The 25,472-nt window shown below is 42.2% G+C and overlaps 1 protein-coding gene across 3 annotated transcripts in view; it reads left to right on the forward strand.

Annotated features, from left to right (window-relative positions):
- Positions 1 to 25,472, forward strand: part of Ap1s3 (adaptor related protein complex 1 subunit sigma 3) — a 63,805-nt gene that overhangs the window by 24,549 nt on the left and 13,784 nt on the right. For all 3 annotated transcript variants that reach the window (XR_007831476.1, XR_007831475.1, XM_051154011.1), the window contains exons 2-3: positions 23,305 to 23,483; positions 24,788 to 24,896. Coding sequence is in view for 1 of the 3 variants with exons in the window: in XM_051154011.1 (XP_051009968.1) it covers positions 23,305 to 23,483; positions 24,788 to 24,896 (288 nt within the window). In the remaining 2 variants the exon portion in view is untranslated. The remainder of the gene's footprint in view (positions 1 to 23,304; positions 23,484 to 24,787; positions 24,897 to 25,472) is intronic.

Consider the following 25,472-nt stretch of genomic DNA (forward strand, 5'->3'; position numbering starts at 1 on the left):
ATAGCCTTTGATAAATGCCAGCTTCTTTCAAAATTTATTTAAAAAAAAACCCCAAAACCACAAGATATTAAGTTTTATACTAAACTACAGCGAAGCATTAGCATCATTGGTTAGCATCATTTAAAATGATTCTGGATAAACATCCAGGTTCACCGATGGATTATTTGTCCAGGTGAATAAATGCTTTTGTATTGCCATCAGCATTGAGTGTAATAAACATAAAGGCGAAAGCGTTCATGCTCAGAAGTGCTGAGAGCCAGGCTGGGGAGGGGCTCTAGTCATTCAAACAAGGGGGAATGGAGTTTGCATCCTTAGAACCCTTAAATGCAGGGTAGACTCGTACATGGAGGCCTGCCTGCAATCCCAGACTAAGAAGGTAGAGACAGGATTCCCCAACACCAGTTTGACTGGAAGACAAGTCATATCATATGGTCTTTGGATTTGACTGAAATACCCTGCCTCAGTGAATATTGGTGGCAAATTGATCTAGGTCATCCCCAGTGTCAACCTCAGGGTTCCATGTGCATGCTCGCCTGCACATGTGCACGGTTTCTGCTGTGGTTTACTCATGGGTTCTTATTCACTGGCTTATCTCCCGGGCTTGTAGCATGTGAACATGCTCTAAGCGTGCTTTCAGCTGTTAGACTGGTTAGTTTGCATCTTACTATAGAGTTTCCTGGGCCAGGTATGGAAATCAAGCCTTTTTGAAAGTCTAGATGCCTGAGATGGACATTTGGGAACAGCTTGCAGATTTTGCCTTTACTCTGTCTCTGAAAACTCCCTTTCCTTCTATTTGATTCAGAATCTCTTACTTTCATTTCTCCTCCCATAGTGATGAACCGGGCAGGGCTCCTCACCTGAGGTTCATCTGAGAAGTGAGTTAGTGGTTCTTCCTGCTTGTTCGGAGCCCAGGTCTACAGCCTCCTCTGATTTGAAGAGTTTGGGGTGTGACACAATCGATGTGCAAAGCTTTGCCTCTGTTAGGATGGAGCCACGCAGACTAGGACCCAATTTGGACAGGACCTAAGAGAGATCATAGACTTAGCGATCTTCTCCTCCTCCCTCAACACTGCTGGGACTTGAACTCAGGACCTAATGCATGCTGGTCAACCGTCTACTATTGAGCTGCATCTCAGCAGTGGACTGAGCTGTCGTCTAAACTGGGAGGTTCAGGCCTTCCTCACGAATTCTCATTATACCTTGTTTCTTTTAATGATCACTGTTCAACCTGTAGAAAACAGATGTGGTATGGATGGTCTAAAATTCTATGTTTTTCGTAAGTTGGATGGAGACATCCCATCAGCTTCCTACTGTGCTGTGTGTTCCCTTTTCAATGCTCAGGAAAGCCCCTTGTAGCTAAGTGTCCTTGGCAGTTGATGCTTCCACCGTCAGGGTTGCTCTGGCTCTTTTAGTCTCCTCACTTTTCCCACCTTGTTTCTAAACTTAGGCATACAATTACCATCCCAAAGGCAATGGACCTGCCACCTTGAGATTTTGAATAACTTAAAAAACAACAACAACACAATGCTGCCCACCATCTTAGATGCCACGTTGAATGAATTAAGCCATTAACTGTGACAAGAGGTGAAATCCAATAATGATGCAACACTGAAATAACATCATGGATTCCAAGCATCAGAAACCGTACTGATAGCATCTAATTTTGTGTGTCATTTTAGTTAGATGTTCTTGACGTGCCTTGGATACAAATAGAAGATTAATTGGCTGTATTTGATTTTAAACTGATCTTTAACTTTCTAAAGATTGGGGCTACAAATGAATGGTCGAGTGGGGAAGATCTTGGGGTAGGTCGTCCTTATTGAGTATCTGTTGAGTTATAAGGAAATGTGTGTTTCTCACTGGCTGGGGTTGAGATGACCGCTTGTCTAGGACATCATAGCAGTTTGAAATTTCTTCCAAGTGTGGTTAGACAGTCACAGAAGAAGGTTGGTCTGCGCAAACAACCAATATTCAAACTTATGTTGGTGGAAATGTTTTAATTTAATTATAGATAAGCAGACTATAGTAACAGGGATGGCCTCTTACTTCGGCCCCTAAATATAACTGCTTATATAGCTATTTCGGTTTCATATGCAAAAAAAAAAAAAAAAATGTTTGGTAATTCAAGACACTATTCCTGAACTACATTTATTCTAGAATGATGCTTTTTTTTTTTTTCTGTTGTTGGTTTGGTAGTTTTTGTGTCTTGAGACAGCGTCTCACTATGTAGCACTGGCTGTCCCAGATCTGATTATTCTTGCTCAGCCCTGCACACTCACCTTTAACTAAACATCCTCATCTTTTAGGTCTATGGTGAAAAATTATTGCTTCCGATGTGGCCAACTTTCTGCCTCAGCTTTCTTATTAGCTGCGTTTACAGGCCTGCACCGTCCAGGTTTGATTTTAACTTGCTGCCATTTTCCTGCTTCTGCCTTTGTGGTCTTAGCACTACTGGTGTGCACCATCAGGCCTGGACCAGATGCCTTTTTTTTTTTTTTTAAAAGAACTGTGAATGGTGGAATGGAATAAAAATTTCGCAAAAATTGAATGCAATGATGCACACTTATTATTCTAGTTTTGGGGATGTAGAGTCAACCTGAGGTGTGCACCAGAGAGCCTGTCTCCAAAAACCAAAAACCAAAGCAGCAAAGCAAAACCTCAGAACAAATGTTTCTTCCAAAGGTACTCAATGAACTGTTCACAATTAGTTTCACAGTGTGGGTGAACATGTCTGAAAGGACCTAAAGAGCAACTTCTAGAAGAAGATCAGCCTTTGCTGCATTTGAGGTTTGTGAGGTTTGTAGCATTGAAGTGTTGCTGGTTTTTTTTTTTAAATGCAGTGCCATGTCCCATCTAACAATAGAAATTACAGCTGTAGTTATATATATATATATTTTTTTTTTTTAATTTTTTTTTTTAATTTTTTGAGACAAGGTTTCTCTGTGTAGCCCTGGCTGTCCTATGTCCTAGACTCCCTTTTCAGCCCAAGCTGGCCTCAAATTCACAGCGATCCACTTGCCTCTGCTTCCCACGTGCCAGGATTACAGGCATGTTATAGTCATAATTTTTAAAAGATGAAATTCATTACTAAGAATTTTAAAAGGCAAAGAAGTGTGTGTGTGTGTGTGTGTGTGTGTGTGTGTGTGTGTAGGAATGAGTTTTATTAGGGTTATTTATGAGAGTATGGTTAAGGGAGCAGAAATGACTCAAATACAGCTGCATCACCAAAAGCCTACACCAACACACATGACAGCTCACAAAGGCTGGAAACCTGAAGGGCACTGCACAATCTGAAGGCAGCTCACTGGGCGTGGTGGTGCTCGCCTGTCGTCCCAGCACTTGGGGAGGCAGACTCAGGCGGATCTCTGTGAATTCAAAGCCAGCCTGGTCTACAAAGTGAGTCCAGAACAGCCAAGGCTACACAGAGAAACCCTGTTTTAAAAACAACAAAACAAAACAAAAACCAAAATAAAACAAATCTGCAGGCAACTCAACTTGTTGAAATACACCTGGCAAATATCATTAATTTTCCCACACAGTTGAAGGAATTTAAACACATCTGATTAGATTTGTTTCTTGGAAACGACTGAGATACCCTTAACCTAACACAGTATTTTGTTTTACTTTTCTTGGAAATCTGGAAATGGCTCTCCCTTGGGAAATTTAAAATGTTAAAGGTATGTACAAACAGTGCAGTGTGCTCTAGTTCTCACGAATTTGGGCAGATTTGCTCTAGCCGGGTAGTAGGAGGCGATAAGAACTTCAACTTGTCCTTGAGAGGCGGGATGTGGTGGGTAAGAACGCCTAGACCTTACATCTAATTACTCGTTTTTTTCCCTTTTACGTATCTCAGTTTACACACTTATAAAATATGGACGTTAGAGCAAATGAATTCAGAGGAGTTTTTCAGCTTCCTATTCTAAGCCTTTGCTGGAAGACAATCTTCACATCCCAAAGGATTTTGAGACATTGCCTGCTTGGCTCCCTAAGCCCGGCATCACGTCTGTTCCTTCCCTTTGATTTGTCACTCACTCTCCTGGTTTCCTGACTCGGAAACTTTCTCCCCATACTTGGGACTCTCCTTGCTCACTCATGGCCAACCAACCAAGTCCCATTGCTCTGCTACTGAGAATCCCCACAGTGCTTTGCCTGCTGATAGAAGCTACCCTCACTGGCTCCTGCCTGTGTTTCTCCAGTCTTGTACTTCTTAATTGCTACCCTGATCTAGCCTAAGCCCAAACCGCTTACTGACAAGGCCCTTGTGGAGTCAGCTGCTGTCCTCTCCTCTGCCGGACACGGGCTCCACCTGGTTCTTGGAAGGCATGCGTTACGGCCCCTCTTCCGATCTCTCTTGTCCTCTGTTTCCTTTGGTCATTCTTACTTAGTCTTTATACCCACTTCCTTCCCACGTGGCTAAAGCCTTCTCATCTCTCAGGTCTTTGATTGAACGTTGCTTACTTCCTGTGTTTCCCAGGCTGGGTTTGAGATTGCTCACCTCTCACCTAAGCTAGGATTACAGGACTGACATTACCAGGTCTGGCTGTCACTTACTTCCTTGTAAGTCGCCTCATCTTCCAGACATGCTCACATTCTTCTACAATAGCTACTTGCACTGCTGCTTTCACATATTATGCTTGGATGTGATTCAGACCATTGAACAGTTTACCTCTTACCGTCGGAACTTCTGCTGGGAGTAGAATCTCGTTCATCCTGTTTTTAGTACTACTCTCATCGCCTGGCATAGTACCTGGTGTATAGCAGACATTCAGCAAATACTTGCTGAACAAACACATGGAAGAAAGAAGGAAAGAGGAAAACTGAAAAGCCTTTTTCCATAAGAAAAGAAGCCCACTTTCTTCCTCTTCTTTGATGCTGTCTCCCAGCCCCAATTCTGTTAGGGCAGGCACTCCCCTACTGATAAAGCCTGTTATGTTGTCGTATCGCAAAGGAAGTGGTGACTTCCCTTCTCAGTAGCATTCGAGGACTTTGGTAGAGAGGTTCATGTGATGGTTTTTCTCAAGTTCAAACCCCGCTTCTCATTTGTATGAGAAGAAATAAGGACTATGTTGGATGTCGCCAATTGTAGACGACTAAACACATCTTTTTCTGCTAGCAAAAAAGTTGTTCCAGAGATTTTGTTTGGCGTGGCCCCACCCATTTCATTGTCTCTTCTGAGGTGTGTACTGTAACTGTGACTTGAGATGTTGCAGGGCCAGTGTCACTGTGTCTTCAGGTTTTGTTAATCTCTTTAGCCCCTGTGAGGTCTCTTGGCCTCCCCTGCTTGCTTCCATAGTCACCCTAGACATCTCTGGTTCTAAGCAGAGCAGAGGGAGGTTTGAGAGCCATGCTCATGTTTTAAAGATTAACTTTATAAAACACATTGGCTTTATAAAACACATTGGCTTTAGAAACGGGCAAGACCGGTCTGATTGGTGCCAGCGCACAGGTTTGTACTCATTGCCTCAGGGACCACCACAGAGCTGTTTAGAAAATGGACTCTGGATGTAAAGGCCAGCGTGAGAGTCTTAGAGTTAATTATTGTTAACCAACACTGTTTCACTGAGTGAAATAACACACTCAGCTTTTGGTGGGTCCCGGTTTCTTTTCAATTGAATTGGGTAATAATACCAACATCTTTCAATTTTGAGTCATATGAAATAAGATATTACATGTGAAATCCTTAACATAGTATCTGGCATACATCCCAGACATGTCAGTTATAAATACCAATGTAGGTCTCTGATCCTAACAAAAGACTTACATGGCTATAATTATTTATATACACAAGCAGTGAGGAATAGTAATAGCTTTACCTTTTTTTGGACAAGAGATATTGATGTTGTAAAGAGTCTTGGGCCCAGAATACACAGATCTCTAACTTTACTGCTTATTGCTATACCATCTAGGGTATGGTCGTAAGTTCTCTGGTCCCAACTTTCTCTACTTTTCTTCTTTTTATATGTATATTTTAAAGCTCCTTTTCTTGTCTTATTGCTTCAGTTAGGTATTTTAGCTAACACAATAAATAGTGAAAAGTAGTGGTGATTGATAGAGGCCATTCTGGCCATGTTCCCACATCAAGAGCAAAGTGCTAGTTTCTGACTGCAGTATGATGTGAGCTGTAGTTTTTCTGTTCAGGCTCTTTATCAGATTGAGAACACCACCTTCCGTTCTCGGTGTGCTGAGCATTCATGTGTGTGGGTGCTGGACTTTGTCAAGCGCTTTACAGGGCCTATTGATATGATAAATGCTTTTTTCTTTTCTTTTTTTTTTTAAATTCTGTGGCCCGTTGATGTGATGGATGCACTGAATTAAACATATTAAGGCTGCTGCTAGAGAGATGGCTCAGCGGTTAAAAGCACTGGTTGTTCTTCCAAAGGGCCAGGGTCTGGTTCTCAGCATCCACATGGCAGCAACAGCTGTCTGTATCTGGGATCTGACACCCTCTCAGAGACAAACGTGCAGATAAAACACCAATGTACATTAAAAAAAATTAAAATATGTTAAGCCAAGCTTGCATTCTTAGAATAAATCTCACTTATTCGTGGCTATAATTCTACTTGCATTGGATTTGCTTTGCTAGTATTTTGTTGACGATCTTTACACTCATGTTCATGAGGGAACGTCTTAAGTTTTGAGAGGCAATGGTTTGTATCAAATCAGATGTTTTACCCTTTCTAATAAATGTTCTTGTCATTTTGTGAGTCTAGGAAATGAGTGGTTATTTCATTTAAAATATGCCAGTCTGGTAGAAAATAAGTATTTGCTAAGTTGAAGGCAATCTGTCGATTTTATCCCAGGAATATGGTTGATTCACTTTTATGATGTAGACTTTATAACAAACTAGAAAATGATGATATATTTTTAAATTCCTTTTCTCGAGACAGGGTTTCTCTGTGTACTGTCCTGGAACTCACTCTGTAGACTAGGCTGGCCTCAAACTGCCTGCCTCTGCCTCCCAAGTGCTGCGATTAAAGGTTACCAATGCCTGACGATACTTTTTAAAACAGAAAAAAAAAAAAAGTTGTAAAATTCAAAGTGAGAGACAGACTTTGATTAGCCTGCTAGGCTGCTGTAGCCAAGAAACATAAGGCATGTGATTAAGGAGCAGGCTGGAAGCCCATGATAAGGCCTGGTCAGGGTCCTTCTGGGACCTGAGAGAAACTGCTGTGCCCTTGTCCCAGGTCCTTATGGTTTGCTGACAACTTTTTGTATCGCCACAGTCTCTGCCTTTATCTTCACATGACAGTGTGCAAGTGTGTTGCTCAGTCCGAACTACTAGGTCTTATGAGTCCACCGATCAAGCTGGATGGTCGTGGTCCACAGTTTTATCGGCAGGGCTTCATTTTAAGTGACTTTTCTTGGCAGCAAATCTGTTTCTACATAAGATAAAATAGTGAAGGTCTCAAGTTTAGAATGTCAATGTGTGAACTTCTGGGTGACATAATTCCACCCACTGCAGGCTTGCTGTCCCGACTTTTTATATAAATTCTCCTTGCTTGCTTGCTTGCATCCTTCCTTCCTTTTTTCCTTCCTTCCTTCCTTCTTTCCCTCCCTCCTTCCTTTCTTTGGTGGCTGATGGCTCTTACTCTATTAGCACTGTCTGGTATTAATGTAGTAAAAAGAATTTTTATTGTTTTTGAGACAGGGTCTCATATAGCTTACCCTGGACTTGAACTCCTGCTTCTACTCTAAAGTAGTAGAGTTATAGGTATCCACTACTGTGCCTGGCCAAAGCAATCTCGCAATCTCTCTCTCCCCCTCCCTCCCCCCCCACATTTATCTATCTTCTCTACCTCTTTTGTGTGTGTGTGTTTTTGATTTTTGAGGCTTCTCATTTAAGAAAGTGCCCACCTATCCTAACTTACTTCCTTTTTTTTTCTTTGTTCCTCTTTTTCGGTAAATGTTATTGTGCCATAAAGGCAAATGATTAACACTCTTATGAAACATTTTCTTTGCAAAGAGAACTTTAAAGTTTTACACAAATGACCATTAGGTGATTCTTGGTGGCCAGCCTTTTAATTTGCCTATTTACTCATAGCTGACATACACCCACCACATATTAACATCCACCTCTGCATCCTTGCGTCCCCACCCAGCATGCCTCTCATTCTACTCTCAGTGTTTCTTCCTCCTCACCTTAAGTTGCTTCCTTCACTGAGCATTTCTTGTGGCACAAGCAGAGAGCTCTGCCACCAGATGGTGTGCAAGGACTGGAAACGCTTTGACTGTATTAGCCGGTGTGGTTGTCTTTCTGCATCTTATTTCACGACAAAGGCTAACACGAAGAGGCTAAAAATGAGATTCTGATATTCAGTTTATCTGTGTACATTTTTTTTTTTATCTCTTTACTTAGAAACAGAACCTCGGTTTGAATTCCTCTTATTGAGAAGAAAGAATCTACAAAGTTTGTTGAGTAAATATTAGTTGAAGAACTCAGTCCCAGAACTGATTTGACAATAATATTACATTGAGATGGGGAAATGGGATTTTGGAGCCAGAGGAGAGCTTCTTCAAATGAGCAACTTGAAAATCACAAAAGCAAAATCTTTTGATTCGAGTGAAGCTATTATGATGGCAGTGAGGACCCTCAGTCAGCAACTTAAGAAAATGTTTGTGTATGTGTGCACATGCTAGTGCGGGTGTTCATGTGCTATGCAGTGTGTGGAGATCACAAGACAACCTCTGATGTCAGTTCTCACTTACCACCTTCTTTGACGCTCGGCCTATTGTTTGTCACTCTGTAGGTCAGGCTAGTTGGCTGGTAAACTTCTGTGGGATTCTCCTGTCTCTGCCTCCAGTCTCATGTTAGAGGGCACTGTTGCATCCAACATTACAAGGGCTATGGGGATTTGAACTCAGGTCCTCATGTTGGCACAGTAACCACTTTACTCTCTGAGATATCTTGCTAGCCCTGAGTCATCATCTTATTCAGCATCTTAAATTGAGACCCACAGGCAAAGGCAGCTCAGAGGTCATGTTCATGCACAATGAGTTTTATTTAGCGTCATCAACGTCTTTTTGCTTTGATATTTGGTTACCAACATTAAAACAATTGTGTAACCATCCATATGTCAGGCTTCTCGAAGGCTTGGCAATGGTAATTGTCATGTGCTTCTTGGTAACACAGGACTGCGGCTTCTGGAGCAGCTGCCTCTTTTCTCCAGGGCTTGTGATTGAGAGCTGGCCACTGTCATTTTCACCTCCTGTTTATGACACTGAACCTTTGCTCACATTTGATATGGCACTAGCCTCTGCCCAGCCCATGGAAGGTATGTGAGCATGTGACTTACTCTCCTGTTTCATAGATGATGACTAGAGGTTAGTGTTGGGGGCTGGCACTCCCTTGAGTGCCTCACCTGTCTGCCGGTTCCTTCTAACCCACTGTTGGTGGGAAAGAGTAAATGATTCACCATAAACAAGGGGTGCAGTTCCAAGAAAGAAATAGCAGGGAAAATATAAGCTACAATCCAGAAACATCTGCTCTTAATTATAGATAAAAGATAAGAGAAACAGAGGAAAACGCCTAAAGAGAAACAAACCAAAGGGAATGAATGGTAAACACCGTGTAGGGGACTGGGAGAAAATGAATGGATTCATAGAAGGCTGCTGATCAATGGGCCAAAGAAAGGAACTCAAAGTGATGGGTCTGTAGGCTTGAGCCGTTTCTGGGTAAACTCACTATTTACGCATTGGAATGGTGACTCCTAAGACTGAGGTGATGAAGGAGATGTGGCAGCAGGTCAGCTAGGTAGTAAACGGTTCGTTCTGACCCAAAGAATCAGCCCAGTAGCTTTCTGGATACCCAAGAAATGGGTGCCAGGGTTTCTCTCTCTCCCTTTCTCAGGGTAAACAACAGAAGTTTGTTTTTTTTACAGTTTCACAGGCTAGAAGGTCAAGACCAAAGTGAAGGCAGGGTGGGCAACTACTTAACTTGCAGATGGTGCCTCAGTGCAATTTGTCCTCACATGGAGTTTCCTCTGCACACGCGTGTTAGAGTGGAGAAGCTAGGCCAAGGATGTCTCTGGTGTATCTTGCTCTTCTCATAAAAACACTAGTCATAATTTATCATAACACTCTATTTAAATTAATCACCTCCTTAAAGGCCCCGTGTCCAAGTATCGTTAGTCACACTGGGGGCTTCAAGGTAGGAGTTTTTTAGGGTACTGTTGATCAGATTATGGAAATCTAATAGTGAAAAATCCATGGGCTAGTGACGTAGAGGAAGAGATTCTTGTTAACTTCAGGGGATGTAAATGAGAGGAAGCAACCCCTAGGGGAGTTATTTATAAGGTATGGCAAGCATGTTTTGAACTTGCTCTGTGTGTGTGTGTGTGTGTGTGTGTGTGTGTGTGTGTGTGTGTGTGTGACAGAGAGAGAGAGAGAGACTCTGTACTAAACAGCTGACACGTAAGGTGTCCTTCCATCTTCTCAGCATCACTGCTTGTATAGTTCAAGAGACCAAGAGGCACAAAAGTCAGGGAGTTTTCTGCATTTACTTAACTTGGGCAGGACAGTGTCAAGGTACTAATTGGAAAACTCTCTTCACTGAGTAACCCAACTGATTTCTCTGTCTGCTGCCCCACCCTGGCCAAGGATGTGGCTCTACTTGTTGATAAATGCCTAGCATGTCGTGAACCCAGCTTAAACTGGCCTTTTAATAAGTGCATGAGCCAACTCTAGTTTAGCCTGCTCATAAATACATAGCAGCGTATCTTGGGTCAAATCAGGAGAAGCAGTTGAGTCACGTAATCTTGCTTGGATGGCATGTAGTAAATCCACAAGAACTAAAATGCTCAATGGTGGGGAACAGCATGTTTATTTCAAATGAGTGAGAAGCCTGACAGATTGTCGATAAACTTCCACTTTAAGGATGTATATGAGTGATGCCTGGGAAAACAGTCTGGAGAATCTGATTTGTACCTAGAGCATGCTGGTAAAATCTCTAATAAGGATAGGTCATGTGAAGCTCATCAGGTGACTCTTAAGGGAAGGAAAGGTGGCTGGAGCCATTTGAGAAACTGAGTGTACCAGGCTGGCAAAGATGACTACTTACAGTGATAGCTACACTTCCTCTTGATAGACTTCCCTTCCACTGGGATAAAAACGTCCCTTCAGCAAAGAGGCGCAGCCTGGAAGGGTAGCCTCATGGCTTTCAGGGTGGACTGAAGGACATGGGGATTGTTGTTACTGGTTCACTCCTGCATGTGAATTCACACTTTAATCCCAAGAGTGTTCTGGCCAGTCCTGTGTGCATCTTTATGGTTGATCTAGCAGGAAGAGAACGGCCAGATCTGTGAGTTTGCAGAAACTCTTACACTTCCAGCCACAGAATTGTCACACCAGTACCGACAAGGGAGAGGTGACAAATACATGTAAGTTCACTTTACTGCACCTAGAGAAAACTCATCCCAGTATTAAGTTTATGATGCCCACTAAAACCTGGGACTTTATAGGAGAACAGTTGCCGGGGTGGGGTGGGGGGACCCAAAACAAACAGAAAAACCACCACCCAAGCCATAGTGTTCTCAGTCCTTAGAGAAAACTCGAAGTAATTATATTTTTAAAAAGTCTTACATTATTATTATTGTCATTATTAAAGTGTGAATGGGGAGGTAGGTGTTTTGCTTGTGAGTGTGGGGATGTGTGTGCCACTGCATGTATGGGCATGTCTGTGCCACTGCATGTGTGAGCATGTGTGTGCCACTACATGTGTGGGGATGTGTGTGTCACTGCATGCATGGGCATGTGTGTGCCACTGCATGTATGTAGAAGTCAGATGATAACTTTCATGAGTTGCTTCTCTCTTTCCATCTTGTTGAGGCAGTGTCTCTGTCTGTCATGATGTGTACTTAAGGATAACTGGCCTGTGAGCATCCTGGTGATTGTTCTGTCTCTACTTCCCACTTCATCACAGGGAGCTGTGGTAAAAGGTGCATATCGCCACATCTGGCTTTTTCTAACTTCTGGGGATTGACCTTTCCTGTCAAGTCATTGAACCGGACCGTAACGTAACTTTCAAGTGTGAATGTTTGCAGGCCTAGCTGCCATTTTCTCATATTTAACAGCTGCTCCAGTATTTGAGTTCAGTTTGAACCACAAGTAGAGTTAGGCATTGTTCAATAACAAATATGCAAAATGATAAAGGGATTAAGAAGTTTATGATTGGAAAAGATGAATAAGTGGTGAGATTGCGTCAAGGCGAGGGGTGGCAGAGGATTTATAGTGATTTAAAATAAAAAGTGATTTGAAAATAAAGGGTGGGCTCAGCATTAACAAGCCTCTCATCAGTCTTTTCTTCTTAAAAATTGTATGTGGTACAAGGGAAAGGGGCTTTCAGTGGGAATGGGTAGATTCTGAGATCCAAGGCTTGAAATTGACTAAGTGGATAGATAGCAAATGCTCTCTCTCTCTCTCTCTCTCTCTCTCTCTCTCTCTCTCTCTCTCTCTCTCTCACACACACACACACACACACATACACACACACATACATGAATTTCCTCACATACACACAAAGTGCTTTTGCCACTTACACTTTATTTAATCTGGAAAAAAAAATCAGGTAAAAAATCTTATATGCCTTGAAGTAAATCAGGACCTACATCAAATACACTCCCCCCCCCCCCCCCCAATATATGGAAACTAGTAAGTAACAGTTTCCTTGCTCTATGAACTGGCTGAAGATAAAAACTACATCAGATAAGTGAATTAATAGCTTACAATGAACAGTCTCGAGCAATCAATGTGTTTAAGGATTTTCCTTCTAAATGTTTGTGTTTAACATCAGAAAGAGATGGTAGCATCCTGGTATGTATGTTGGCTATGACTTTTTAAATTGCTTTTACTTATTTGCTTTAATATTTTAATGATTTATTTTATGTGAATGAGCATGTCACCTGTATGCATGTCTGTGCACCTTGTGTATACGTCTTTTTTCAACCCCCACTTTTTTTTTTTAATTTATTCTTGTTACATCTCAATGGTTATCCCCACTTTTTGTTTTCTTAATCCAAGATGTATACAGGCTGGCACACAGACATTTCCAAAATCACCTACAGTAAAATAATTTCTCTCTGTGTGTGTGTGTGTGTGTGTGTGTGTGTGAAGAGATTATATTTTCAATTGAAGCAATTTCATAGGATATATTTTGATCACCAGTAAAATAATCTTTAATGAAGTCAGAGCCTTCTTTCATCTCCTCAAGTTTTTCTCTGAGAGGTGACTACGTTCAATAATTCCAGCATCCTGTATTGCGGTTTTCCTCCGTGTTCCTAAAAGTATGCTGTGCAGATCACTTTCCATTTCTTCCTGGCTTCCTGTCATATTAGCTGCACCTCTGAGCATTCCTTGCTCTTCTGCTCCCTACACCCCCACCCACAGAAGCATAGCATGTGGATGTGTGCAAAGCACGTGCACACGCTTTGTCCCTCTCCCCCTCCCTTTTCTCTGCTCCTATCTGTCCTCCCCTCTTTTCTCTTCTCCTCGCCCCCCGCCACTCCTATCCTCAAAACAGCTTTAAAACCATGACGATAATTTCTTTCTTACATTATATTTCCCCTTTCTCTAGGGCTTATAATTTTCCTTGCCTACTGACTTTAGACTCTTTCAGTAGTTTTTCTCCATTGTATCACAAAGCAGATCTTTTAGATGTCAGTCAATCATTTCCCCAACTCTATCAATAAATAAAATGACTTATAAACCCACCCCCACACACATACAATGGACACCCTTCCTCCCCAGCCCCTCCACATATAGTGGCCAGGTGTGTCACATCACTCTAGCCTTTCCTTTCAATACCCTTTGACTCCCGTTCTCTGTGTTCTAGAGAACACAGCTGACTGCGTTTCGTGCCTCTTATTTCCCAAGGGCCATCCTCCAGAGGTTTCTAAAACACTGCAGCAGTTTCACTGTAGGCTTTCAGACATACATACATTATGTGTTGAGCCAATTCTTCCTCCTTCTTCATCCTCTTTCTCCTCCCCCTCCCCTTCCCTTTGCTCTTCTTTGTCTCCCTAGACAGCTTTTCCTTTTCATCTTTGTTTTGTATGTTTAGTCTTTATCTATGCACAAGTATCAAATGAGTCTTCAGCTCCTTCCCTCGATTGACTGATAGTTTGTGGGGACGCAGTCTTCCTGTCTCCCAGCCTCAGCATTGTGACTTTGAGAGTCTGAGGCTTACTGTGATTTCTGCTCCTTTTCATGGAATTCCTTCTCCCTGGAATCCTCAGGCTACTCGCTTTGTCTTGATTGCTCTGATATTTTGTGCTGTTGTGCCTTTAAAATCTGTCACACAGTACACTTGGTTATCTTCACTAATCTGAAATCTCGTCCCTTTATTTCTGGGGAGAAGCTCAAACGATTTCTTGATGTTCTTATCTCTTCTGTTAAAGCGTAGAGCTCTGTTCTTGTTCTCTCAGCACAGGAACGCTATCTTCTTGTAACTCTGAGCATGGTGCATGTGCAGGGGGGTGGGCAGTGTGATAATTTATTCTTTTCTGTACTGTTACTGTTCCCAGTGCCCAGTGTCTTCTTTTTATTCTATTTGATCTTTTTTGTCTCTGTTATAAAGATTTACTTATTTATTTATTTTTATTTCATGTGGATGAGTGTTTACCTGTTTGTGCACCCTATGTGTGCCTTGTTGCAAGGAGAGGCCAGAAGACAGTTGGGAGTTGGAGTTACAGATAGTTGTGAGCTGCCATGTGTGTGCAGAGAATTGAACCTGGGTCCTCCAGAAGAACAAGTGCTCTTAACTGCTAAACCATCCCTCCAGGTGCCTTCTGTGTCTTTCTCATTAGAGGCTTCTCAACTGTGGAATACTAAAATGTTCATAGGCAGTTCAGAGGACAGAGGTGCAATCAGACATGCTCCTGAATGGAAAGATGGGCTCTATCCAGCACAATGCAGGGATATGGGTGGAGGCTAGAAATACTCTTCTCTCTTACAGGAAGATCCACAGATTTGCTGCCTCTGACTTCCATTTAAGTTCTAGGAGAGTTCCATAAATGTCTAAGAGCCTCAGGGGTTTGTGAAAGCCTCCTGAATGGTACTGTGCCCCCCGCCTCCCCCCTCCCTCCAGTATGCTACATGCCAATGTTTCAATTGACAATGGACAATGCTACCAAGACTATAATGACCCTAAAACACTGCTCTTGCCTCATAATGTCCTAGTTATGGCTACATCACGGTACAATGTGTTTGTGATGAAGCTGTACAAAGAGATACTCCAGTGGCGTGGCTTTCGCTAAACTTACTCAGTGGGGCTATCTTGTGGTGTGTGTGTGTGTGTGTGTGTGTGTGTGTGTGTGTGTGTGTGTGTAGCTGTAGTCCCTGGAAATGCTGTAGGTACTTAATGCCAACACTCCACAGGAAAACTTTCACTTTCAGCCATCTTCCCTGTATTCAGAACCTTGCTTCCCCATTTTGCTAAATATGCCACATAGGTCACATTTCTGTCTCCTTTCCATATTTCAAAGATTGGTTGAAACCTCTAAGCTGCTATTATCTCCCCGTCTGTCTTTTAGTCTTTGGGGTTTGACACAGTTTTGAAACTCCTGCTACTGTCCATTTAGTGGTATATTGGGAAGGAGAAGCAATAAAAGTCAGTGCTTAATTCAGTGCTCCCCCTGAAGTTTCTTTGGATTCCTTACTGCCATTATAAGCTCCTCAAGGTACGGGATACAATGTCCATCTGTGTGTTTAGACCGCACATCATAGGCGCTGGTAAATACTAGCCAAATGAATTAATGATCCGTGCTGACAGGTCTTTCCAAAATGCAATTACTTTAGTGGTTGATGCGATTATTTCCCTGGAGACGGTCCCTGCTTACTCTTGGAATGAGGGAAGAGTGCTGGCGGCCAGGTGGAGGGTTTTGGAACTGACACCAGTGACTAAAGGATAGATTTTTCTCCAGGTTGCTTGTTTATTTAATTTGTCAGTATTAAGAAAGAGAATTGAGCTTTTTTTTTTTTTTTTTTTTTTTTTTTTCATTTAAAGGAAGTCCCTCTGTTTGTCAAAAGGGGCCTTGGCCATCTGTCTTTATGGCCCTTCTCAAAATGCAGTGGTTCAACCTGCTCAGTCTCATGTCCAACACTTTGAGAAAAAAATTCTATATGTAATTTTCCTGGTACTCTACAGTCTCTAATAGAGAGTTAAATATTAACGGTAAATAAAAAGTTGCTTTTCTGTTAGCATCTCCTTACTGATCAGCCTCATGCTTCGACATTTGTTTTGCTCATACCAGATGAACCACTTCACCAATGGACTCAGTGTTCTCATCTGCCTCCTCATTCATTGGCTCCTTTTTTAAAACCACAACCAACAGCAAGAAATTCATTTATGTCCCTACCAGTACGAGGATACACAGCTGGGCAAGCCTTACCCTTCCTGAGATGTGCTGTTCTGTTTTGCTGTTTCACTAAAACTTGGTGATGGGGCTCCATCCCTTCAGTTTGTTTGACGACCCACTGCACTGTGGCTTGTTGTTGTAGGACCACTGCTTTTATGAAAGTCATACACATTTCCTTACTCTGTCTCCTGCTTCATGCCATTGCTGGAAATACATAACATTGCCTTGAAATAGAAAGGAATGATTACTAGGGTTCTCTCCTGCTAATAAGGCAATAATGATGGATTTTGTAGAACACCCCTCCCCATCTGCCACTGCCACCCTAGCTGGTGTCTTCGTCCTTATGCATGTATGTCCAGCTTACATCTTAGCCATGTGGTTAAGAGACATTCATTCTGGCTATACAACTTGCTCTTTTAAAACATACAATATTTTACAGCCTTTTTAGGTTTGTAGCACAGGTGAGCAGACTGTACAAAGGCATCCTCCAGTATACATGGCTTCCCTCATTATCAACATTCTGTGCCAGATGGCACACCTGTTACAATCGGTGAACTGTATGGATTCTTCTTTTCAACGTTTTATTGATTCTTTGTGAGTTTTACATTATGCACACCAGTCCACTCATCTCCCTGTCCCCTTGTATCTGCCCTGCACTCTTGCAACCTCCATCCCAAAATAAAAACAAACATGCAAGCAAGCAAGCAAAACCCAAAGCAGAGAAAACATCTCATCATGGAAGCTGTTGTGTGTCACTGTGTCACACAGTATAGTCCTTTGCCTACAAATCATTTTCAAATGCTCCTTGCAATGAGTCATTGGTCTGGTTTGGGGTCTCTGGTTTCTGTCACATTATCAAAATTGGACCCTCACTGGGACTTATTCAGGCTATGCTGTTGTTTCCCTGTGTCATGGAGATCCTGCAACTTTGGATCAGTAGGACTGGCCCTTTCATGTGATCTAGCAGCTCATAGATGATGTAGATTTTGAAGTTGGCCAGCTCAAAGTCCTGGATCTGGTCTTGGATGGTAGCTGAGCTGGTCATCCCCTGGCTTTCTCTAAACTGCACCACTAGGGCAAACTGAGCTCTCCAACATTGCCTTAACTATCCCACCTACTGCCGCCACTGGCAGGGGGCAGGGCCAGCTCTCCTGCTTTCATGCAGTTGGGGCCAGCTCACTAACACCCACATCACCAGAGCCAGCTTTACTGTGTTGCCCAAGAGAGGTACAGGGCTCACCCTCCTGAGTGCTACAGCTGGAGAAGGGCAGAGACAGCTCTCCAGCTCTCATGATCGTGGGACCAGTCCTACTGATTACCACAGGTACCAAGGGCTGAGGAGGCAGGAAGGCATTATCACAGTGCTCACACCACCTCATGGCAGAGTGATGGGTCTGCCTCACCCACACTCCCTATTGATTCTTTATTGCCACCTAAATGCACAGCTTATATTAAGGTCCACTTTGGTGTTGGGCATTGTATTGGTTTTCAGAAATCTATAATGACATGTTTCTTCCATAATAATACCATGCCAAACACTTTCATTACCCCAGCAATCATATCTGCTTCTCCTGTCCTCCATCCACTGCCGGCCACTCAATGCTGCTACCTGCTGCTCCAGATAAGGTGACATGCTGTGAGGCAGAGAGAGAGAAAGAACCTCAAAATTCACTCAGTGTTAGGCTTTGGATTGAATGCTGACTGCTTTTTTATTGAACTCTCTAGGATATTTTATAATTACAGTATCATACATGTGAATTTCAGAAAACTTAGTGTGGTACAAAGAGGAAAATAGCATCTATAATTCTGCTATTCCAAGACAACCACTATTAATAGTTCAGTGTGTTTCCTTCATGTAATTTCTTTGCAACTATAATCCATTTTGGCTATAATGTTAGATATCCAACTTCATGTTTTTGTAGTTTATTATCAGAATTGTTATTTTATTGAAATTGGTTAGTAAGTATCACCCAAGACTTTACCTATTTTTATATATTAAGGCAGTTTCCAGTTTTGTGTGTATTAATAGTATGAATATCTAATTCTGAACATCTAGCTCTATTTTTACATGCTTTTTGCTTTTTTGAGACAGGCTTGCATTATGTAGCCCAGGCTAGCCCAAAGCTCTTGATCCTCCTGTCTCTACCTCTTGAGAGCTGGGATCACAGGCATATATCATACTCAGTTTTATTTATTTTCATTTTAAGTAATTATTATTATTATTATTATTATTATTATTATTGATTTTTGTTTTGTTTTGTTTTGTCTTTTGAGACAGTGTATCTCCATGTAGGCTGTTCTGGAATCACTTTGTAGACCAAGATGGCCTTGAACTCACAGAGATCTGCTTGCTTCTGCTGAGATTAAAGATGTGTGCCACCATGCCCAGCTTAAGGCACATTTTAAAGCTATATCTTTTAAAAGTAGACTCCCTGGGTTTTTGACATTACTGAGTCACTTTTGCTGAAGGTCAGGGTTTTTCACAGGTAGACACTATGTTTTTAAGAAAAGAGAAGCTTATATTCACCCAGCATCTGCATGTACATAGTTCCTGAAAATGTGGCATAGATGGGCAGGTAGGGTCAATGAAGCGCACTTTCTAGGAGGTAAGAAAAGGCTGGAAGACGAGGACTAAGGGAGATGTTGTATTCCTCAACAATGAAGGAAACACACTGGGTTAGGGCTGGGTGTGTGGATATGGGAGGAGCTGAGAAAACCCTCAGATTGGCCTTTATCCTCTCCACATTTAGGGAGTGAGGATAGAGACAGGGACTATGAAGGATATCGTGATGAGCTGGAGTAACTGATGCGGAAAATGGAAGGGGAAGAGGCTTGGAAACCCTCTTTCTATGTTAAGAAGTACCGGGAAAGCTTCCAAACACCATTGGGGATTTGTGAGCTGGCTTATGGAACAGTCATGGTAGTACCAGTCTGGGGAGCCCTATCTGGTTGAGTACTAGGAGGAACATGTTCTGAGTGTTCATACCATGGCTAACATCCTGAAATCTGGATGATGGTGCTGATGGTGCAGAGATGCTGGGGACAGGGGAAGCCCCTGGTTGTCTCTTACCTTGGAAACTGGTTGTGGGTCCGTTTTATGAGTTGAGGTTAAGAGGTGGTAACTTTGCAAACAGGAAGAACCAATGCTGCTATAAGAAGCCTTTCCTGTACGTAGTGAGCCAGAAGTAAGATGCCAATACTGGTCCAAAGTAATAGAACAGAGGGCTTGGCGCTAGCCTGCTTCTTGTTTCCCTCAAAAGCCTGGCATCTCTTCCCTAGATGTAGGTAATAAGAAAGTACCCTCGACTATCCAAGCCCTGGGGTTGCCCAATGAGGTCAAGTATAACTCTAGTGGACGCTGAGGACAAGGGATGCTTGATTCATCTTTGCATTTGAGACATCTGTGCCCAAACTAGACTCCTCAAAACGAGGCCTGTAAGTGGCTCCTCCTGGGAAAAGGGACAACCCAGGCTAAGCATTTGGGTGAATTGTATAATAAGACCTTAACCTTATTCACCACACTTTATTGGATTTTCTGTAGCAGGGTGGTACTAGTCTCTCTGTTTTCTTTCCTCCCAGTAACATTGGTAGTAGTGGTGGTGAAGGGTTAGATATTACTTTCTGAAGTCAGATGAAGTTTGTTTTGGGCACCAAGTCCAAGTTGACTCTGCAAATACTAAAAAAAGAAACCTTTTCTTTCTTTCTTTCTTTCTTTCTTTCTTTCTTTCTTTCTTTCTTTCTTTCTTTCTTTCTTTCTTTCTTTCTTTCTTTCTTTCTTTCTTTTGTAGCCAAGATAATGCTAATACAATAATGTATTTGATTAACCTCTTGAAATGAATTAGCCAAATGTGCCCTGAATGACTGTATCAATAAATTAGATAAAATTAATTGTAGGCAGCAATAAGCTTGTGAAATCACTGCAATTCATGCTGTTAGCTTGCTTAGTCTGTGAGCTTAAGTCTGAGGAGGTAACTGGCTCCCCAACTCAAATTACATAACTTTCCAGGATGGAGTCTTCTGACCGTGACTTATGCATTGCCGCTATTGAATGCCCTTGAACTGATCCACTGCTTCCTTTGAACAGGGAACATACCTTTGTATTTCACATGAAGTTTATGTGTGTGTGCATGTGTTCTTTTTGGCCTTTCACTTTGATTTTATTACTTTTTTTTTTTTTAATGCTCTTTCTTTGTTCATTGTCTTAGATTATCGATCCGTCTTAGCATGGACATCTTATCCTGAGATGTTTTTGCAATGAGGACAAGGTGGAAGGGATGCCACCACTCCAATAGTTCCAGCCTCATAACGGATTCAGAACTAATCTAGGCTGACAGTAGCATTTAGTCTTTGGAGAATTCCAAGGGACTCCCTAGAGTAAGAATGGCGAGACCAGTAAATATGGAGTGAACGGTAAACCCAGAGTATTTCTTCTGGAAGGCAGGACTCTCTTAACTGTGTGACGAGTTTGTTATTACTCTAAGGTTAGTGGGGGAGGACAGTTTCTGTACATGCTCTGTGATAAAATCAGGAAAAATTGTTATGTTGAAGCAGAAGAGATTTATGTTACATAGGAAGAAAACAACATTTGTAGATCTGTTCTCTCTAGCAGAAATCTGACCACTTGCTAGACTTTGGATTGAACGGTCTCATCTGGTGGTAATCCCAAACTGAGCTTTGTTCTTGAGATCCTGAGTTGTGTGCTACCTTTAAATTTATTTATTTATTTATTTACATTTCAGAGGCGTTCGATTCTATACTATTAGAATGGTATTCTAGTTTGATCTCTGTCACTGTGAGAAAACACCCTGACCAAGACCAATTTGGTGGAGGAAAGAGTTTATTTCGATTTATATTTTCAGGACATAACACATCACTGAGGGACGAGTGGGAGCACATGGCAGGAAGCAGAGAAGAATGCTGCCTACCAGTTCATTCACTGGCTCAGCTAGCTTTCTTACACACCACCTTGCTAGGAACTGTGCTACCCGCAGGAGACTGGGGTCTCCACAATCAGTTATCAATCAAGACAATTTCTGAAACTCGGTTACAGGCCAGTCTTATTGAGGTGGCTCTTCCAATGAGATTTCCTCTTCCCAGTTGACAGTAGGTTGTGTCAAGTTGATAGTAAAAACTAACTAGATGAGAGGCAAAAGTACCCACCCTAGTATGAGGTAGTAGAGGAAATCAGCTCCACAAAGTTATCTGTTTTCCATAAACATGCTGTGGGAGCCACTCTCTCCCAGAGAAAACACACACACACACACACACACAGAGAGAGAGAGAGAGAGAGAGAGGAGAGAGAGAGAGAGAAGAGAGAGAGAGAGAGAGAGAGATGAGAGAGAGGGAGGGAGGGAGGTGAGGGTAGGGAGGGAGGGAGGGAGGGAGGGAGGGAGAGAGACAGACACAGAGAGAGACAGAGAGACAGAGACAGAGACAGAGACAGAAAGACAAAGAGAGAGACACACACAGAAAGGAGCCCCCAAATTCTGTAAGTTAGAGGAAGTTCCAAGGGAAGATCCTAGTGTCCTTGGCTTCAGGTTTCTCCACCTAGTGAGCCGTTAGGCCTGTGCCATGGCATCATGAGAGAAACCTCTTCAACAAAAAAAAAAGCAGACTATTTGTTTTTTTTTGTGTGTGTGTGTTTTGTTTTCTTTTCTTTAAACTTGTTATTCTTGGTTTGCAACATATGTTGTTCCACTTACAAAACAATCAACTGAAATAATGTATTTTATTTATAATTTATGTTTAGATTTATTTATTTTATTTTATTTGGAAGTGTGTTTTGGCTGCGTGTATGTGTATTTGCCACATGAGCATCTGATGCCCTCAGAGTTCAGAAGCAGGCATTGGAGTCCTGGAACCAGAGTTATGGATGGTGGTGAGCAACCCCTGCGGGTGTTTGGAAACTAAACCCAGGTCCTCTGCAAGAGCACCAGGTGCTTCTAAGCACTGTGTCATCTCTCCAGCTCCATGTTTTTTTTTTTTTTTAATTGATACAAAAAACCCGAACAAAATAAATCATGACTTTAAATCTTATCTTCTAATATGATGGGCTGAGAAAATGTGGTCTTTTGTAGAATAAAGAGTGGGCCACTTGACAGTCTTTGTGACTAAGTTTTACGCTACCTCTAAGGTACTGAACTTAGACTGTCGTCCTTCAGGTAAAGTTCTTAAAGTTCACGAAAATATGCGATTTCATTTTGAATACACATAGCAAAACTGGTTTGTAAACAAAATGTGGTTTCTTCCTGGTGTAGTCAATACACTATCTAAATTGTTACCCATCTAGCATGCCCAGGAGGCAATCTAGCTGGAGTAATACCAGGGTTAGCCAAGGTGTCCACATGGAGTGGAGCCTTCACACTTAGGTCTGGCCCTCTTGTTCTTTCTTGTTTCTTTCCCAGGCTTTCTCTTCATTTTCTTTTGCTCTTTCAAAATTTTTATTTTATTTTATTTTATCTTACTTAGTAACTTTTAAAAGATCCTGCCCCTCTTCCACTGTCCTCCCCCCATTCTTGTGCCTTCATGGTGGTGATAAGGAACATAGAAGGCTGTGACTCTGAAGGAATCTCCTCCGCCATTCAAAACAGTTTTTCTTGTTTGTTTTGCTTGACAAGGAGGGATTTGCTTCAAAGAGCACCATTACTTCCTTTGATATGGTTTTTTGTCTTATTGAATTGACAGCCCTTGAGAGAAATTAATTAAAAAAACAAAAATAAAACCAAAAACTTGTTCTTCTCGAACACAGATAAGGTTTGTGTGTCGTGTTCTATGCTTGGCTCTTCCGGTGGGTAGATGTGATTTATCAGATGGGTCATTCCCGGTGTGGGGGGTGGGGGTCAGAGGTTAATATCCTCGTAGCGTGTGTTCCTAGCTCCACCAGGCTCCAGAACGCCCTGATCTGTGCAGTGACTTGGCTGACCAAACCCTGGGCTTCTCTGCATCTTTGGTCTAGATACACTTCATCTTGCTCTTCAGTCGACAAGGGAAATTGCGGCTGCAGAAATGGTACACCACGCTCCCTGACAAAGAGAGGAAGAAGATCACCAGGGAGATCATTCAGTCCGTCCTCTCACGTGGCCACAGGACAAGCAGCTTCATTGACTGGAAGGAGCTGAAACTTGTTTATAAAAGGTGTGAGTAACTTCATGAGAACCAAGCTTTTCCTCACCACTTTGATTTGCTCTGGTTCTGAGTATTTTACATCGCAGTACCAGTTGCAGCGCTTTATGAACCCTCTGATGAGTAGAGTCTAAATATTTGCACCAATGAGTGAGAGCTAGTGAGGGTCTTTTATTGGCTAAAAAGCTTCCATGTGCTAGATAGATTCTAAATACTTAAGCTTTGTGCTGAATTTGCATGTTCATGCTCAGTAACATTTTGTGAGCCCTGGTTGTATTCCCAGCATCATCTCAATGACTGTAGATACAGGGGCAGATGGATGAGACAGGCTTTGTCCAAATTTTCAAGAAGCATATTTTAAAAAAGCAAACAACATATATTCACCTAGTAACAAATGCTATGGGAAAATGCAAGTGGATGTAAGAGAGGACTGAGAACCATTTCCAGTGGATTGCCCATCCTACAGTTGTTCCTGTTTGCAGATGGGTGAACCAAGGACACACAGTTTAAGTAATTCCTTCCTAGTCACAGTAGTTGAGTGATAATCAGTATAGCCAAGACTCGAGTCTGGATCTTTCTTCTTTTAATGCCTATATTTCCTTTGATGCACCTGTTTGAAGTAGCACAGCCATACCAGCACGGAATCCTAATTTCTATATGAGAAATCAGGCTTGGGAGGTAAAGCCAGGTTTTCAGTGAAGACTTGACTCCATTCAAATGGCAGTTTCCAAAACGGAAAATGAACACTGGAAAAGTGCACAGTGGAAATGCACTTGCAGAGAGTATTTATAAAAACCAATGGGAAAAGAGAGGTAGCGTGTATGGCCTGGTATCTAATGGAGACCGCTGCCACAAAGTGCTTTGACAAAGCAGCTTCTGCAGGTTTGGTAGGTGAGGGTGGGAGCCGTAGGATGAGTCACCATGTGAAGTCAGATGTGGGAGCGTAGGCTCCCGAGAGCATTGCTGAGGGCTTGTTTATTAAAGGAGCCAATTTACAAACTGGAGAGGAGCTTGAACAAACACCCTGATTACCATGGACCAAAGAATACTGTCCCTCTGATTGCTTCTCTTCAAGGTAAAATTCTGGTGAGAGCCTTTCCTGGGATTAGCAGAGGTAATCTAAGCACCACAACATTTTCATGTACTCTGGTTTCTATTTGAGGAATACACTACATGCCATGAGCAATGACTTTTACACTTGTATGGGGAGACTCTCTCAGGAGAACAGGAGGCTGCACACCCATTGGGAGAGCCCACTTTGGTTTATTTATTGTCTCATTCAGTTTTGCATTTTCTTATTTTTTTTTCTTTTCAAGGTATGCTAGTTTATATTTTTGCTGTGCAATAGAAAATCAGGACAATGAGCTCTTGACACTAGAGATTGTACATCGTTATGTGGAGTTGCTGGACAAATACTTTGGAAATGTAAGTGTCCTTCTGGCCCTGTAGGGTCAGTATCCATCTCGGTTCTTGCCTTTGCTCATCTCCTGTGTTCCTCTTCTCTGTCTCAAGTCTAAACTATCAGTTGCACTGTATCAAGGATGGTGCTGGCCCACCTTGCTTCAGAATTACAGGGTTCCTTCCTACCTCTATTTCTAATTAAACGAATCACTCAAAAGATGTGGCTGTGTCTTTACCTTTAGATTCCAAGTACATCGAAGACCTTGTTTCAGGGAACTTGAATTTAATTGCGAATGATATCTGTCTCTTATTCCTCATTGGCCTGGCCATTTCTCTTCTGTTTTGACATTTTGTTCCTTCTCTGGAATTGTTTAAAATCTACAATTATTATCAGTATGCAAGGAACAACAACAGACCACCAACCCAAACAAACAAAAGTCCCCAATCCTTCACTGCGCACTCCCCCACAATCTCATTTGCATTTCTTTTAGTAACAGATGCAGCGTCCTGCACAGCTGCTCTCGTCCTCAGAACCCATTCACTCTGGCCCCATCTTACCACTGCAAGGAGGTCATTTAGTTACCATTGACCCTCCATACT

Source organism: Acomys russatus, chromosome 12 (genome assembly GCF_903995435.1).
Source record: "Acomys russatus chromosome 12, mAcoRus1.1, whole genome shotgun sequence".
In the NCBI taxonomy this organism is placed as follows: domain Eukaryota; kingdom Metazoa; phylum Chordata; class Mammalia; order Rodentia; family Muridae; genus Acomys; species Acomys russatus.